This window comes from Myxine glutinosa, chromosome 9, assembly GCF_964187855.1.
Source record: "Myxine glutinosa chromosome 9, kmMyxGlut1.1, whole genome shotgun sequence".
Lineage (NCBI taxonomy): Eukaryota > Metazoa > Chordata > Myxini > Myxiniformes > Myxinidae > Myxine > Myxine glutinosa.
In genome coordinates, this window is record NC_136269.1 from 58,455,129 (window position 1) to 58,471,545 (window position 16,417).

The 16,417-nt window shown below is 47.7% G+C and overlaps 1 protein-coding gene across 3 annotated transcripts in view; it reads left to right on the forward strand.

Moving 5' to 3' along the window:
• The window catches only part of LOC137415993 (REST corepressor 3), a 168,747-nt gene that overhangs the window by 59,152 nt on the left and 93,178 nt on the right, over nucleotides 1-16,417 (forward strand). For all 3 annotated transcript variants that reach the window (XM_078784380.1, XM_068101516.2, XM_068101517.2), the window contains one exon: nucleotides 7,787-7,855. In XM_078784380.1, the coding sequence (XP_078640506.1) occupies nucleotides 7,787-7,855 (69 nt within the window). The remainder of the gene's footprint in view (nucleotides 1-7,786; nucleotides 7,856-16,417) is intronic.

Sequence of the window (16,417 nt, forward strand, 5' to 3'; positions counted from 1 at the left end):
ATGCTTTGTGTGCATGAACAGAAACCCCAGGGAACCTAAATAGATTTCGCCATGTATCACTGCTGACGATGCTAGAATGTACTAACAGTAAATCATACAAATCCGTGACTTCTCAAGCAAGGATATTTCTCATACTGTATTCCTATATTTCCACGAGTCCGATTTTCATTCAGGAACAGGACAATTATAGTTGACCATTTCTACATTTCCACTCATTCGGCTAAATGATGAAAATGATGTTTGAAAGACGATTTAAATCACAGATTTCGCCATAACAATGGCAGATTAAAAGTACCTAGCGAGACAAACCGAATCACTCTAAACACAGTTTACAGTTTGCATCCCAATGATGGTTCAGATTTGGATCCAGACTTGAACCAAAATCGAATTATATACTTCACATACTAAACATTCCATGACGCTTTGGACTGTAATGTATGTTCTTTACTCTATACCACGAGGTGCACCAGTTTCTGGTTCATAAATTACAATGTATTTGTGTTTAATTCACGGTCTCGTTATTATTCTGCATATTTATGCACAGATTGTTGTTTTATTAAACTTTTATTTTGCACTAAGCGTCATTGAAAATGATTAAAATGACTAAGTGTCATTTTTTTTTTTTTTTTTTTTTTTTTTTTTTTTTTTTTTTGTATACAATATCGAGGCTCGTGAAAGAGCGAACATTAATCACACAGAAAGACAAACCGACACATAAAACATATAACATAGGGAGCGGTAGACAAGATGGGGAGAGAGGGGGAAGGACACAAACACAACATTTGAGAGCAGGGACCGAGAGACATGGAGACATCGAGAGATCTGAGAGAGGGCGAGGGCTTTGGGGGGGGGGGGGGCAGTGGGAGAGGTATAAAACATATGGACACTGCCAGGACTTCCAGGAAAGAAGTTGGAATTTCAAACAAGGTGGATCTGGGGTGAATTAGCGGGGGTAGAAAAGATCAAGGTTTTGGATGGGGGAAGATAAGAGATGGTGGTGAACGGCTGTTTTAAAGACCTGGAGGGAGGAGTGGGATTGAAGGGAGTGAGGGAGTTTGTTCCAGAGGCGGGAGAAAAGAGGAATGAAAGAGTGAAGGTGAGCGGAGAGCCGAGATTTCGGCAGTTTAACCATCAGAGGGTTGCTGGCAGATCTTGTGCGACCTGTAGGAATATTTGGGGGACAGAGCACAGAGAGAGCTGGGGGTGCAAGGCCGGAGAGGAGTCGGTAGAAGACAGAAAGACCACCTACCTGCCTGCGGTGAGTGAGTGAAAGGCCCTCAGAGATAGCTTCATCGCGGGAGATTCCAATAATTCTGAAAGCTTTGGTTTCAACAGCGTGAAGCCGAGCTAGGTGTGAGGCAGGAGCACCGGCCCATAGGGGAGAACAGTATTCCATTGAGCTGCGGATGAAAGCCTTGTATGTGGTGAGGAGCTCAGGTGTGCCGAGGAAGGACTTCGCACGACGGAGGATGCCCAGTCGGCGACTGGCTTTGGAGGCCAGCTTGGAAATGTGGTTTTCCCAAGAAAGATCATGGCAGATAGTGAGACCCAAAATCTTGAGCGACAGAACTTCTTGGAGAGGATTGTTGAGAAAGTAGATGGGAGGGTTGTCCAGTCGATCTTTTCGGAGAGACATAGTAAGAGTGTGAGATTTGTCAGGATTGAAAGACATGTTCCACTTGTTTGACCAGTCTGTGATTTTGTCCAGGTCTTCAGAGAGTGAGGAGGCAGCAGACTGCCGATCTGAGGGAAGAGGAATGGAGCGGCAGAGAGTGGAGTCATCAGCAAAGAGATAGAGAGGATTTTCGAGAGAGTCAGAGAGATCATTGATGAAGACCAGAAAAAGCACGGGGCCCAGAACACTGCCTTGGGGAACTCCAGCCTGAACAGGAAGAGGAGATGAGAGAAACCCATTCAGGGCCACACGTTGACGACGACTAGAGAGGAAGTCCGCCAGCCATGCGTGGAGATTTCCATGGATACCAAAGGAGGAGAGTTTGGTGAGCAGAGCGGGGTGCCAGACCGTGTCGAAGGCACGTGATATGTCGAGGGAGACAGCTCTAATTTCCTGTTTGGCATTGAGGACCTCCATCCATTGTTGAGACAGCAGAAGCAGCATGTCCAGAGTAGAGTGACCTGGTCTGAAACCAAATTGATGATCAGAGATCAAGCCATTGGAGAAGAGGAAAGATTTCATATCAGAAGCAATGATGGATTCCATGACTTTGCTGATAATTGGGAGAAGGCTGATTGGTCTGTAATTGCTAGGATCTGTTTTTGCACCTTTTTTGTGCAAAGCGGTGATGTTGGCTGATTTCCAAGCAGATGGCAGTTGACCTTGAGCAAAAGAGAGGGTGAAGAGAACAGAGAGAGGGTGAGATAGAGCAGCAGAGCAGGATTTTAGGACCCGTGGGCTGATGCCGTCGGGTCCAGTTGCAGAATCAGAGTCGAGGGTTGACAGAAACTTTTCCACCTTGTCAGGAGGAAAGGACACGGAGTCCAGGAGCAGCAGGGTACGACTGGGTATGGTGGGTACAGAGAGGGATGGGTTTGGGACACAAGATTTAGAGGCAAACACAGAGTTGAGGCATTCAGCTTTTTCACGTGCGGAGTCAGCTGTGTAGCCGTTTGAGGTAAGGGAGGGGATGGAGGGGGAACAAACACCAGAAACGGATTTGACCAGACGCCACCAGGATTTGGAAGAGGGAGACAGATAAGAGAGTTCGGTCTTGAGAACGGAGAGATATTGTTTCCTGGCTCTCCTGAGGGTGGACACACACTTGTTTCGGGCTTTGTGAAAGGAAATGAGATTTCCTTCCGTTGGATTTGCTTTCCAGGAGACGAAGGCAAGTTGTTTCTGGGCAACAGCCTCACCACAAGATTCCGTGTACCATGGACGGGAGGAAGGGTATGACAACTGAAGACGAGATGGGATAAATCTGTGCATGAGAGAGAGCAATTTACTTTGGAAGAATTCCCAGGATGAGTTGATGTCAGAGGTGGTAGAGATGGGAGACCAGTCCAGATGATTGATGGCTGCTTGAAGACCGTGCCAGTTGGCCTGAGTGAAATGCCAGACTCGTCGACGCTGAGCAGGCTCCCTGAGGATGGTCAGAGAGATGTCCACTTTAACAAGGACATGATCAGATGATCCGATCGGAGCAGAAGAAGAGCAGCAGACATTTTCAGGGAAGTTAGTCATAACCAAGTCCAGAAGAGAAGATGTTCCGTTGACTGAGATCCGGGTCGGGAAATTGACAGATTGTGTCAGTCCCAGTGAGTCGCAGAAGTCCTTTGCTGAGGAGCCATGGCTGGTGAGAGAGGTACCCACACCCAGCCAACTGGCATGATGACAGTTGAAATCACCACATATGAGGAAGAGAGAGTTGGGATGAGTAGATAGAAGTTGGTCCATATCATCAGACAGCGAGATGTAGATGGAGTCATCACTGTTTGGTGGACGGTACAACACACATATGAACAAGAGGTGGGAGCGAAGGGGAAGCCGTAGCCAGAGGTATTCCTGGGGGTGAGGTGGAGAGAGTGCAGTGCAGGGCGAGTGAGGAAGAGAGTTTTTGATAAAGATAGCAACCCCGCCTCCATGACGAGGCTCAGGTCTATCATACCGGAGGAGGGAGTAGCCCGGGAGAGATACTATGGAATCAGAGACATCATAAAGGAGGAAAGTTTCTGTTAAGCAGATCACGTCTGGTTTGACAGAAGCAACCTGTATGGAGAGATCAGTTAAGTTTGAACGAAGGCCCCGGATGTTTGAGGTCCATACCGTTAATGAAGAGGAAGGGGGAGCATCAGATACAGAACAGGGGGGAGGAGGGGTAGGGTAAGATGTGGAAGAGGTGGAAGAGGTAGGGAGAGCTGTTGAAGGTGTGTCAGAGATTTCAGAATAGCTCGGAGAAAGGGAAGGATGGGGCGGACAAAAGGTTTGATGGTGATTGGGTGAGCCACAATGAGGTGTTATTTGAGGAGGGGGAAGAGCGAGGCAGAAGGTTGGGGGAGATGGAGGTGAGAGTTTGAAGGGGGAAGAAGCGGGGAGGACGCTTTGAGGAGGGGGAGTGAGCGGGGGGAAATTGAGAAGCAATGAGGGTGGGGAGATTTGAAGGGGAGGGGTGAGGGGGGAGTTTGGGAGGGAAGGGACAAGGGGACGGATTTGAAAGGGATGGGATATGGGGGAGATTTGGAGGGGAGGGGTGAGGCAGGAGTCTAGGAGGGGAGGGGCGAGGGGGCGTCTTGGCGGGGAGGGGTGAGGGAGTAGTTTAGGAGGGAGGGGGCAAGGGGGGAGATTTGAAAGGGATGGGTGATGGGGAAGATTTGGAGGGGAGGGGTGATGGGGAAGATTTGGAGGGGAGGGGTTATGGGGAAGATTTGGAGGGGAGGGGTGAGATTGGATTTTTGAAAGTGTACGATTTATGGGAAACGAACATTTATTGCAAAATGAGTTTCTTGTGACCTTCGAGTTAAAAATACGTTTAAGGACGCTGGATGGAGGATGGAGTGCAGGAGAGTTTAGGGAATGTAGAACAAAGGCACTATAGGAGATGGATATTTTTTTTGGGATGAATTGATTTGGTGAGCAAGTCGAAAGCAGCCTTTTAAAGAAGAAGAAGAAAAAGGTGTTATAAAATATGACGGAATACATAACTTGAGGGGAAAGTGTAAACATTGAAGGTTAATGAGTGAAAACTATCTGGGGAAATGGGGGAGAAACACGTGGTCGAAGAACGAACGAACGAATAAGAATGAATAAACGAATGAGAACAGAGAAGGAATTGTTTTTTTGTTTTTTTTGAGTTGAGATTTACACAAGGAAGTAGGCTATGGATGAAAAGACTGGGAATACAGAGAACGAAAGTTATTGGATCACAAACGACGGACCACTGAGAGAAAAACAAAGCCTCAAGGTTGTACAGTGCACACTGTACAAGGCCTTGCTCGCGACACGGCAAACAGACGATCAATTTATGAAAGATAAACACCGAGAAACAACCAAAGTTGCACACAATAACTTCACACACCGAAAGATAAATACAGTTTCGACAAAATACAATTGTGAACAGACTTAACTTCGAAAAACGTGGAGACCGTGTGGGGCTTCGAAAATCCCTGCCGCCGTCTCCAAGATCTCGCGAGATCCAGCAATTTAAGTTTTATCTCAAGGGCGCACCTCACCCCTCATCTGAGGGCTCAGAAATACTGTAAGTCCGCCTCTGTGGGCGAGGCAGCCTCCCCAGGTGCTATATATCGATTTGGGCCTATAGATTTCTGGTGGCAAACCTGTACGTACGTTAGGCTGGGCCAAATCGGAGGTGATTTTCCTAATTCAATGTAATTTACCTAAAAGTTGTGAGTGAGTATCAGGAACAAAATCATGAAAAAAAAAATCAAAAATATTGACGTTTTACGGTCAGACAGCCCGTTACCATAGCAACAGTTACAGACGACTCAAAAAATGTCTAAATTGACGATTTCTCAAGCTGTGTTTGACCCCCAGAGTTGATTCTGGTACCAAAAGATGCAGAATTGAAAGCCAAGGATGATTGGATAGCTTAACAATGTCTGTGACACAATTCAATACCACTTTTATCCAAAAAACGGATTTTTGTCTGAAATTTCAAGCATATTTATGGAAAAAAATTGAAAATTTTGCTTTTTAATCATAGGATAACCATTAATCAAATTAAATTTACTTTAAATTGTCTTTTACAACCTTGTATTGTGCAGTTTTTATAACTGTTATAACGTTGTTTAAATTTGGCCATCTTAATTTCAATTAAAAAAAGTTAACAAAAGCAGCTTACAATCATTAATTTTAATGCCTGCTTTCGGTTGTTACTGTAACCATTCATCAGGCAAGTATGCTGTTTTTGTTTACTTTTCTCATTCAAACATTATATTAATAATTGTTTTTTTATTGCAGTGCATCACATAGGCAATTAGGCATGGATACAAAAGCCAAGACCATGTTGTGGCTCTTCGAAAAGTGTCCCCCCATCTTCAATCTACCAGGAAACCAGGGATTCACTGGCCCTTATCCACCAACAGGGGAACTGGTTGTTCTCCAGTACCATGGGTATCACAGACATCTGCAGGAAACCAGCCACCTTCAGTCTAGCAAAAAGGATGCAGTCAAGCTTGTAGTGAAGGACTTGCAGGACCGTCGGCAGCTGGGAGATATCTACACACCCGAAGAGCTGGAAGACATAACCAGTCTCGCTGCATTCATGTCAGTCTTCTACACTAAAGCGTGGTTGACATGTACCAGTGCTGCAGATGCACCATATAACGACCTGTACCTGATGAAGAACCTCCTCAAGGCTGAGGCCAGTATCGCAAAGAATCCAACAAAGTGGCCTGCCAAATTTCTGTCCTTTGTGACTGTGGCCCGAGAGAAGCTACAAAACCATTTGTGGTACCTCTCAGAGAGATTGGTCTCTTTGGCACTCTTCTCGGACAGAACGTCATCTGACAAGCAGACTATGAGAAGGGCTATGCTCAGGTACCATGGGACTGCACATAACATGATACAGGAGATGCCAGCCTCACAGCAATTGGGGAGTAAAGCCCTCAAAGACTTTGTTGGTTACGACTCTTGGAGCATGTTTGAACTCTTGGGTATTGACTCCAGTTTTGTCAAGCTCCCCGTTGCACAGTGGCCCACCGCAGACAGCTATCGTCATGGCAAGGAAGTTGTGGCCAAACTCCCAGTTGTCAATGACGCAGCAGAGCGGACACTTGGACTCGCCACAGATTTGAACACTAACAAGGCCCCCAAATCTGAGGCGCAGCTCCAGGCTCTATACAGGGTTGTGAAGGGCGTCAGGGAGAAGCTGCATGGACTGGCAACATCCACTGAGGTTGTGACTAAGAAGTCATTGGCCTCCATTGATTACAATTGGGACTAGGTTTTTTATTTTGTTATCAATGTTCAATGTCAGACCTTAAATTTGAGACAAAAAAGCTTAATCAATGACAAAAGTTAATTTAAAGTACATTTAATTTGACTATAGCTCTGATTAATGATTATCCTATGATTAAAAAGCAAAATTTTCATTTTTTTTTCAAACAAATGCCTTAAATTTGAGATGAAAATGAGTTTTTGGGATAAAAGTTGTATTGAATTGTGTCACAGACATTGTTAAGCTATCCAATCATCCTTGGCTTTCAATTCTGAATCTTTTGGTACCAGAATCAACTCTGGGGGTCACACACAGCCTGAGAAATCATCGATTTTAAGATTTTTTTGAGTCGTCTGTAACGGTTGCTATGGTAACGGGCTGTTTTACCGTAAGACGTCAATATTTTTGAAAAAACATTTCATGGTTTTGTTTCTGTTACCCAGCCACAACTTTTAGGTAAATTACAACCTTGTAGTATGAAAAATTGAGAATCACCCCTGATTTGGCCCAGCCTAACGTACGTCAACTCCAACAGTACCCTCTAGCAGGCATGCGGATCGTAACCCATAAGGCAAAATTAAACCCCAAAAATCCACAAACCCTCCATCTAGCAGCCTGCTCCAAGAGCATGCAACAAAACCAATGTTCTGCTGAAGGTTCCTGTGGGACAGGCGGTGGTACTTACTACCCTCGGCAGCTGCAAACAGCCATACCACTTAATAGTGAATAGTGCTGTATTGAGAAGCGTTGCCTTTTGTTCTTCTTAGGATGATGGCCATATGATATTTGCTGTTTTAATGAGGAAATCGTTTTTATGAATAAATACCATGTGAATGTCTTAAAATGTCACTTATTTGTTTTCTGCTTCTCAGACACTGCTGTGAAAGAGCACCCAGCCATGCTTGTTTGGTCTCCTTACCATGATCTTCCAGAATGCAAATGTGAGTGATTCACTTGAGCGAGTCCATTTTAGTCACAGGATTGGGTATCCAGCTTTTATGTTTGAATCTTCAAGCTGGCAAAGACCATGTCTGTTGTTGTTGATTGCTGTTGAATAGATTTTTATGCTAGAAAAATAGAAGTAATTAAATTAAAGTATGATTTCCCAATTGTCTTTCTAACATATAAAACAGAGCGGTGTTTGTTTGTATGTATATTTTTCTTTGTCCTGTAACTACTCTTAGACCCTTGGGATAATCAATACCAAATTTACAGGGTATATTAGGGGGTCCCGACTTAGGTTTTTCATGAAATATTTTTCAAAACGATTTTTTTTTTCAGCAAATTACCCACTGAGAATGGGACGAGAAGGGCACTCCCACTCAAAGGGCAGGTGTACCTGCTCGTGTTTTAAAAAGAACGGCACTCTGTAGAGCGCATACCTCCAACAGGCTGAACAGTTTATGCTTTGTATCCCACTGATAGGCCGAATCTGGATTAGGACCTGAACCAAAATCTAATCGGCTTGTTCTTGTTACCTAACCATCTCATCCAGCAAGTTTTGCCATAACTCGTCCACAACTTTTTGAGATATCCTGCTATATCGTTTTTGGCCCTATTTCCCAATGGTGAAGAATCCCTTAAAAAATTCTACTAGCCGGATCTGGATCCGAATCTTCACCAAAATCTAATCATTTCGTCCTTGTCACATACCCAACCTCTCCACAAAATTTCGTCCAAATTCATCCACAACTTTTTGAGATATCTTTCTTTTTGAGAAAACATAACCTCCATCCAACTTAGGTGGTGGAGCATCAGATTCAGATTTCATCATAAGATAAGCATCAGATTTCTATATTTTTGAAATTAATTGTATGCCATTTGAGTTATTGTTCAGAGTTGCTGATTTTGTACTTCAGTCTTCTCAGTTTAATAAATTGTGATTGAAATTGCTGATAATCTGAACATTTGATGACATGATCAATCTGAACACTAAATAAAGTAAATCAAAGCAGTTTAGCTTAAATAGCTAATGCTACCAAGACCAGCACATTATTTTGATATTAACGAAGAGATAAATAAAGGAAGATGGAGTATCACTGTTCTTCACAGGCAGATTATATTTTAGAGTACACCAACACTAGTAGCAATGGGCCCATCATTAACATATTGGGCCTATTGCGCTTCAAGTTAAGCTGGTATGCTCAGAAAAGCCCACCATGCTTGTGATAACACTTAATATGCTGTTGCGGACGGATCTCAACGTCGGCCCCTTTTCCCCTTATCAAGGGGGAATTAATCCCCTTGTCTGCGACTGACCGACGTGAGTCCTGAAGCTGCCCAGCTCCCTCCAGAGAGGCAGGTGAGCAACCTCGTTCGAGACCGCGGACAAGATGTTAATTTGCCGAGCGGATTAGCAGCCGCGGCTCGAACCATTAACAGAAACTAGACCCGATTCTTATGCGTTGGCCAAATCGTGCCACAGGTATTCAATGATGGAAAAGACAAGGACGAACGGATGTGAAGGAAAGAAGGCAAGGTAGGAAGAACAGGATTTATTATTATTTACACCAGACTAAAAGAAGAAAAGCACTCAAAGTAATATACAGGAAAATGGAAGGATCAGAAGGACACAGCAATTTCTAGCTTATCTACACAGGCTTAACTTATAACACAGAGGACAGACGACGAGCAGACTCACACGGGGAATGAAGCAGGAATGAATGGCAGGAGGTGGATGGCTGGACGGATGCGAAGGTGGGACCACTGGTGTGAAGGATGTGGGTCCGGTTGGTGCGATCGCGCGGCTTGAGGTGAGCAGCCGCCGACCCTCCTCAATCGTATCCGCCCGGCGGCGTTGTTTCGTAGCCGCGGCCAAAACCGCTGTCAAAGCTCAAAGCTGTGGTGGTCGAAACTGCTCATGTGTGCTGCATCTGCCGCATTTCCGCATCTCCCTTAAAAGGCTTGCGCGGGCGCTTTTATAACGCGCTTCCTGATCAACCTGCGCCACGCCCGTAATGGTATCTCACCAGCCCTGATTGGCTGGTGGGGGCTCGCTGGCTCCACCTTCCGATGACGAGGGGCGGGCACGTCCGTGATATAGCTCCTCCCCCTTCTTCTCCGAGGCTTGACCACGCCGTAATGGCGGCAAATGCAGTTGGAAATGGAGGCTTTGGGGCAATTGTAAGGGGATCTATCTTATTTCAATTCGGTGCAATGCAGTGTCAATTAATGGGAAACAGAGCCTTAAACTACATAGAATAAGAAATAACTATTTAGAAGGGTATATGGTGGCCTACGTGCTTGCGATGGATTAACTAAGGGGGACGACCTTTGACCTTTACACAACAGAGGTATTTACAAGAATCATTACACTATTTACAGAGGGTGATATTTACAAAAAAAACACAGGATTCTCAAATCCGTTACACTGCACCCTCATCCTTCAGGCACGTCCCGGGCCTATAAAACTTTAACTTAGTGTGACACGTAGGTGTAGTTCCCTCTACAATTAACCTGACCTTGAGTGTGACAGTTTTAAAACACAAATAAATATGTCCCTCTGCTGCATTGCACCCTGCCTAACAGATTCACGCCCACAGCTAACCGAATTGCGGAATTAATTCTCAAACTAAACATGAACGGTGGGGAGCATTATTTACAAGTGACGCTAATTGTATTTACACTGCAACCCAGGACCTGTGATTTCCTTTGGGGGAAACAAAAAGAAAATCCTGTGGGAGGGGAGGAGACAGCATGCACTGCATCAATGCACCAGCACCAACAAAGAGCACCATAAAGCACCAACCTCAGTGCACAGTCACCACAGTTCAAAAAAAACTGATGCTGGTTTTCCTCTTCGGCTCCCTCTGCTGGCCGTTCTTCCTTATGTTGTCTTTCTTGTTCTTCTTGCTGGCGGCCTATTTGGACATAATAAAAATACACAACTGTGTCCACTTTTATTTATGGCCCACAGGGGGCCAACTATGGGTGGTTCACCTGTATGGCATAGGTGCCACGTTACCGAGGTCCGCAAGCAAGATCTTCCTCTGGCCAACCTGGCCGGTTCCAGCAGAGGGGCCATGCCCCAACCCGTGGGGTCCATAAGTGGTGCTTGGCCACAGACTGTGGTCCATAAGTGGTGCGTGGATGCAGGCAGCTGGTTGCGGGGGTTCGGGCACACAATGGCGGACTCCCGCACGCTCCCCTCAGTGCCCAGAGAGCACGATCCATGGGTCGGGGAAGGAAGACAGAGAAGACAGGTGAGTGAGGGGTAAGGTCACAAGGGTACACATCAACGAAGGCAATGCAGAGTGAGGTGCGTCTGGAGACTGAGCGGAGAAAAGCTCGTCCCTACTGTACGTCACCCCCCCTGTTACCTACTCTACCCTTGCACATACCCCATATGTACACAAAAAAATCTACACATTACCAATTCGTCACTAATGTCACGTCTTCCCCATATTTCCCCTGTACCAAATTCGTCACAATCCCATTAATCCAAAATTTGCCATCACCAATTCATCATCAATCCTCATAAGGAGGGAGAGATGGAACAACAGCACAATGTCACACCCACGTCATGATGCGTCTCACAATCCAAACATTTGCACAAAAATAATAAAAACATGGCATGGTGTGGAGTTTCGTCACCTCAGGTGAGTGGATGTAGATGGTGCGAGGAGATTCTTAATCCTAACTACTTCCTAAATGACATTAACACACTTTACACTACCCGGGGTCTTTCCCTGCCAATCCGTTGGCCAACTTACTCTATGGGTTCTACCAACCAATTCCCATTGACCAAACTGTGGTGCTTCATCAATTTGGGGTCTCACTCCCCCGATTCAACTCCCTGTGCCTTTGCACAATTTCAGGACTGTCGTGTGGCTCTCCCAGCAGGTCTACCCACCTGCACACCTCCACCACTGCAGTTGCCTCCGAGCTTACCTGCTCCTTACCCTAACCTATCTACCTGGGGAAGGCCCTCTGGCGCTCTCCCCACTCGGTGCCCTCTCTGGCACTGGGCTACCTGGGTCCGTCCTCCGGATCCTCGGGCCCCATCCGCAACTCTACCGGCTCCCAGAGCCCACCTGCGGCCTCACCTGGCCGACATACTCACAGTGGTGGAGTGCCCATTTAACTACACACACTAACAGGCCACACGCCCAGCCATTTCCACGTCACTAATGCACCCATCCAAACACCATTCTTCCACCACGCACCACAGATGCCAATATCCAACCACAATTTACCTACTCCCTCTACCTAACTCTTAAACTACCCTCCCCTGGTATTCGTGATGGGATCCATCCTTCCCATACACACCTTCGCACCATCCATCCACTCCACTCCACAGTTTTCACCATACTCACTCCACACCATCCATTCCATACTCCATATATTCCAGACCATTTATTCCATACAACCATGCTCACCTGTATTTGCACACCTGTGCCATCACACCTGGTGCTTCCTGCACCCTCCTTCCTCCGGGACCATTCGGTCAACACAACACACAATCACCATTACTCACTCATACGCTGCTCCATACACTTGTTCACTTGCACACCTGTGCAATCACACCTGGTGCCTCCTGCACCCTCCTTCTTCCCAGGCTTCTTCAATCATTCAATACAATGCACAACCACAATTGTTCCTCATACACTGCTCCATACACTTTCACGCTCAATACAACTCACAATCACCTCACACTTTCCACAATACACTTCTAAATCTCCAAACCATTGCCTCAGGCACCCAAATTCTCCCACGCTCACACACACATCCTTCCCGAGCATTGCCTAGCAATTCCTCATTTCACCAAGCCCAAGAGGCACCCATCGGCTGCACCACGGATGCACCCACGGGCTGCACCACGGACACACCCACCTGGCTGCACCACGGACACACCCACCGGCTGCACCACGGACACACCCACCGGCTGCACCACGGACACACCCACCGGCTGCACCACGGACACACCCACCGGCTGCACCACGGACACACCCACCGGCTGCACCACGGACACACCCACCGGCTGCACCACGGACACACCCACCGGCTGCACCACGGACACACCCACCGGCGGCACCACGGACACCCACCGGCGGCACCACGGACACACCCACCGGCGGCACCATTCACGAGCATTGCCTCATTTGCTCAATACTAAGACTCTCATACACACACGGCATCATCTGATCTAACTACTCCCCTCTGAAACTCGCGCTTCCCAGTCGCCCCTTTAAACTAAGCACATCCCACGTCGTTATCATCCATTCTAACCTCCCTATGTCCCTGACTACCTGTACAATGTCACTAAACCTTACCGTTACCTATGGTCATTTCTAGGTCCCTATACATTATCCTAACCCTCCCGGGCTAGTTTTCACTGCCAAACCCCATAGCTAGAGCTCATGTGCCCCGTATTGTGTGAGGGATGGTGGATTTGCTATCCCACCACATCGGGCATCTTCTACTATCAATTTGGCCCATCCAATTTCCTGCAAATCAAAATTTGCCAATCACTGCCAATCCTTCTACCAATCATCAAATTTTGCTTTTCAAATTCACGACTGCTATCACCCTCACACGTCTACTCACTTGAGCCTCTCGGTGCGTCAATTCATTCTCAAAGCCCGGCTTCGCAAAGCCGAGCAATGAATGCGGGTGGTTCGTTGCCGGCGGTTGGGTCCGTCCGGCATTCGGTGCAGGGAAGAAGGTTTACTCGGGCCGAGATTCCACGCACCATCTCGGCACGGAACCGTCCGATGCCCCAATCTCGGCCGGCCGGAGCGCTGCAACCACAAGGGTTCGCCGTGTCGACCCTTCCTACCTGTTCTCGAACCGGGCCGCCCGCTCCGCTTTGCGGAGCACGGACGCGACCATTCAGAGCGAGGCCCGGCGTGGATCGCGCACGGCGGTTCTTTCAAAACCACCATGGTTACGATCCCCGCTGGTTCCCGCTGCACACAAAGCCCGGCACGAACCGGGGGCTCGCTTCGGCTAAAAGTCGATCTAACCGCTGCTCCGTTTAACGTCGAAGCTTCACTTGCATGCTCACACCACGCGTTCCGTTCCTTGCTCACACATCCAGGTGTCTCCATACACTTCGTTATTGCACCTTCTCTTACACACCCCCCAGGTACACTCATTACGCTCACAGACTTCGTCACACACCTGACCACCGCACACCTTGGCACACACTCGTCGTTCGCACACCTCATCAACACATCTCTTAGCGCCCACTCCTCGGTCACATCCTCTGTGACAACCACGGGTGTGCACTCACCTGCACACCCAATCACGTGCTTCACTACCAACTCAAGTGTGCATTCCCACTCGCGCTCAACCATTCCAGGTGTGCATCCTTCCATTCCAGGTGTGCATCCTCTCTCACCTGCTACAACCAACTCGTGCTCCGTGTCACTCTCACTACTCTCACCACCACACTCGGTCGCGCATTCACCCTTGCTCTCGACAGCGCACTCTGTTATCATGCACCCGTCCGTTACACACCTTTCTCGTGCATCCTCTTGTGCACACTCTCCCGTTACGTCCTCCGTAACACTCACCACAGGTGTGCACTGTGCACTCTTCCGTTACATCCCCTGTAACACTCCCCATCACGCGCTTCAAGGTGCCCCCCTGCACCCGCGCCACGACCAACTCACTCTCGACAGCACACTCACTCCTCGGCGCGCACTTTTTCCTCACACACCCCATAGTCGGACATCCTCGCACTCCTCCTCTTTCCATACACTCCGGACCAGTCATACACCTCACCATTGGTCCCTCACGAGCACCCGGGTCTAAACCAACACCCAAGCCGATTCTCCCCTCACACCATATACATTTCCGAGTATATCGCCACTCACCTCGGCACCTCGTCTTCGCCCCTCCTCCGCCACCTGCAATCTCTTTATTTGGTTAGTAAGCACATCATCACGATTTGAGCACAGACCTTGTACATATTCCATCACCTCCTCCTTTATCTCTCTCTGAGTTTCCCTCCGTCTCTTCTTAATTTCACTTACCCCCTCTTCCACATCCTCTAATTTTGCTTCACCTCTTTTATTTCCTGGTGCGCCCCCTCAATTTCTTCCTCTAATGCCACCTTAGTCGTTTCTATGTGCGTCCTTACTTACCGTTCTTTCGTCTCCATTGCCTCTGTTACCTCGTCCAACCTCTTTGTCAACCTCTCATGTACCATCTGACATTCCCTCTTCGTCGCTATGAGTTCTTTTTTTTATATCTCTTTCTGTGTCGCCTTCAACCCCACGATTACCGCAGTGTTCTTCTCCACTTGCTCCCCTAATTCCTTTTGTCCCACCGTCAGCTGCTCTACTCCCCTCGTCAGATCTTCTATGCCCCCCTGTAACCTAGCTGTACTATTTCTCACCTCTTTCTCCATACGCTCCTCACCCCGCTTTACCTCCTCGCGTACCCCCGCGACCTCCTCGCCCACACCTCGTCTGATCTCCTCCCCCATCTCTCCCATCTCCTTGGTAGAGGCTGCCCTCATCTGTTCCAAATCATTCCTCTGGGCATCCAATTTAGTTTCCAACCCGATTTTCACCTCCTCTATCTGATATCCCATTTGTTTAATTTCCCGGGCAGATTGCTCCCCTATTTCCCTCAATTTGCCTTCCATGGTGTTTTCTAACCTCCCTAACCCATTCTTCACCCCTTCCATCTGGTTCTCCTGAGCAGCCATTCTGTTTTCCAACCCCGTTAACCCCTCCTTCATTTCCCTCATTTGATTACCCATGTCCTCCAGTTGTTCCCCTAATTTACCTTCTAGCCCTTCCAACCTGTTGTCCAACCCCTCAAATTTGGCTTCTAGCCCCCCGATTTTGCCGTCGAGCCCCCCCGATTTGGCTTCCCATATCATCCCTCAATTCCCCTATTTGATTTTCTAATCCCCCAAATTTACTGTCCAACTTCCCAATTTGGGCGCTGGTACCCCTCGCTTCGTCCCTCATTGCTCCCATTTGGTCGCCCATCTGCTGCCCCATCCCTTCAATTTGGCTTCCCAGCCCCCTGTTCTTTTCCCTCTCCTCATCCGCCTTGACCATGAAGGCCTGCATTTGCAGCATGAGTAGGTCCCAGTTCATTGGTGCTGCGGGCGCGGCTGCCGCAACCACGTGCAAGCCGCCATTTTGTGCGCCTCCCACCTCATGCGCGAGGCCGCCATTTTGTGTGTCTGAACCCTCCGCAACCACATCCTCATTGCTCTCCTCCTCCATTATTACTCCCACCTCCTCCCTGGGGTCCTGGGTTGATTCTAACCCCTCTTCTAACTCCCCTCCCAGCACCCAGTCGCCTTGACTATCCATGGCGCGATTTTTAAAATTTGGATGTTATAAAATAAAATTTTGGCCACTCGTAATTTGAGTGCGCTAAGCGCACTTCAGGTCCGAATCTCGCTCCTGACACCAATTGTTGCGGCCAATAGCACAATTGGTGTCCAAAATTTGGGCTAAATAAATTTAGTCCCAGGTTCGAATCCCAACTCCTGACTAACAATTGTTGCGGAACTCAACGTCGGCCCCTTTTCC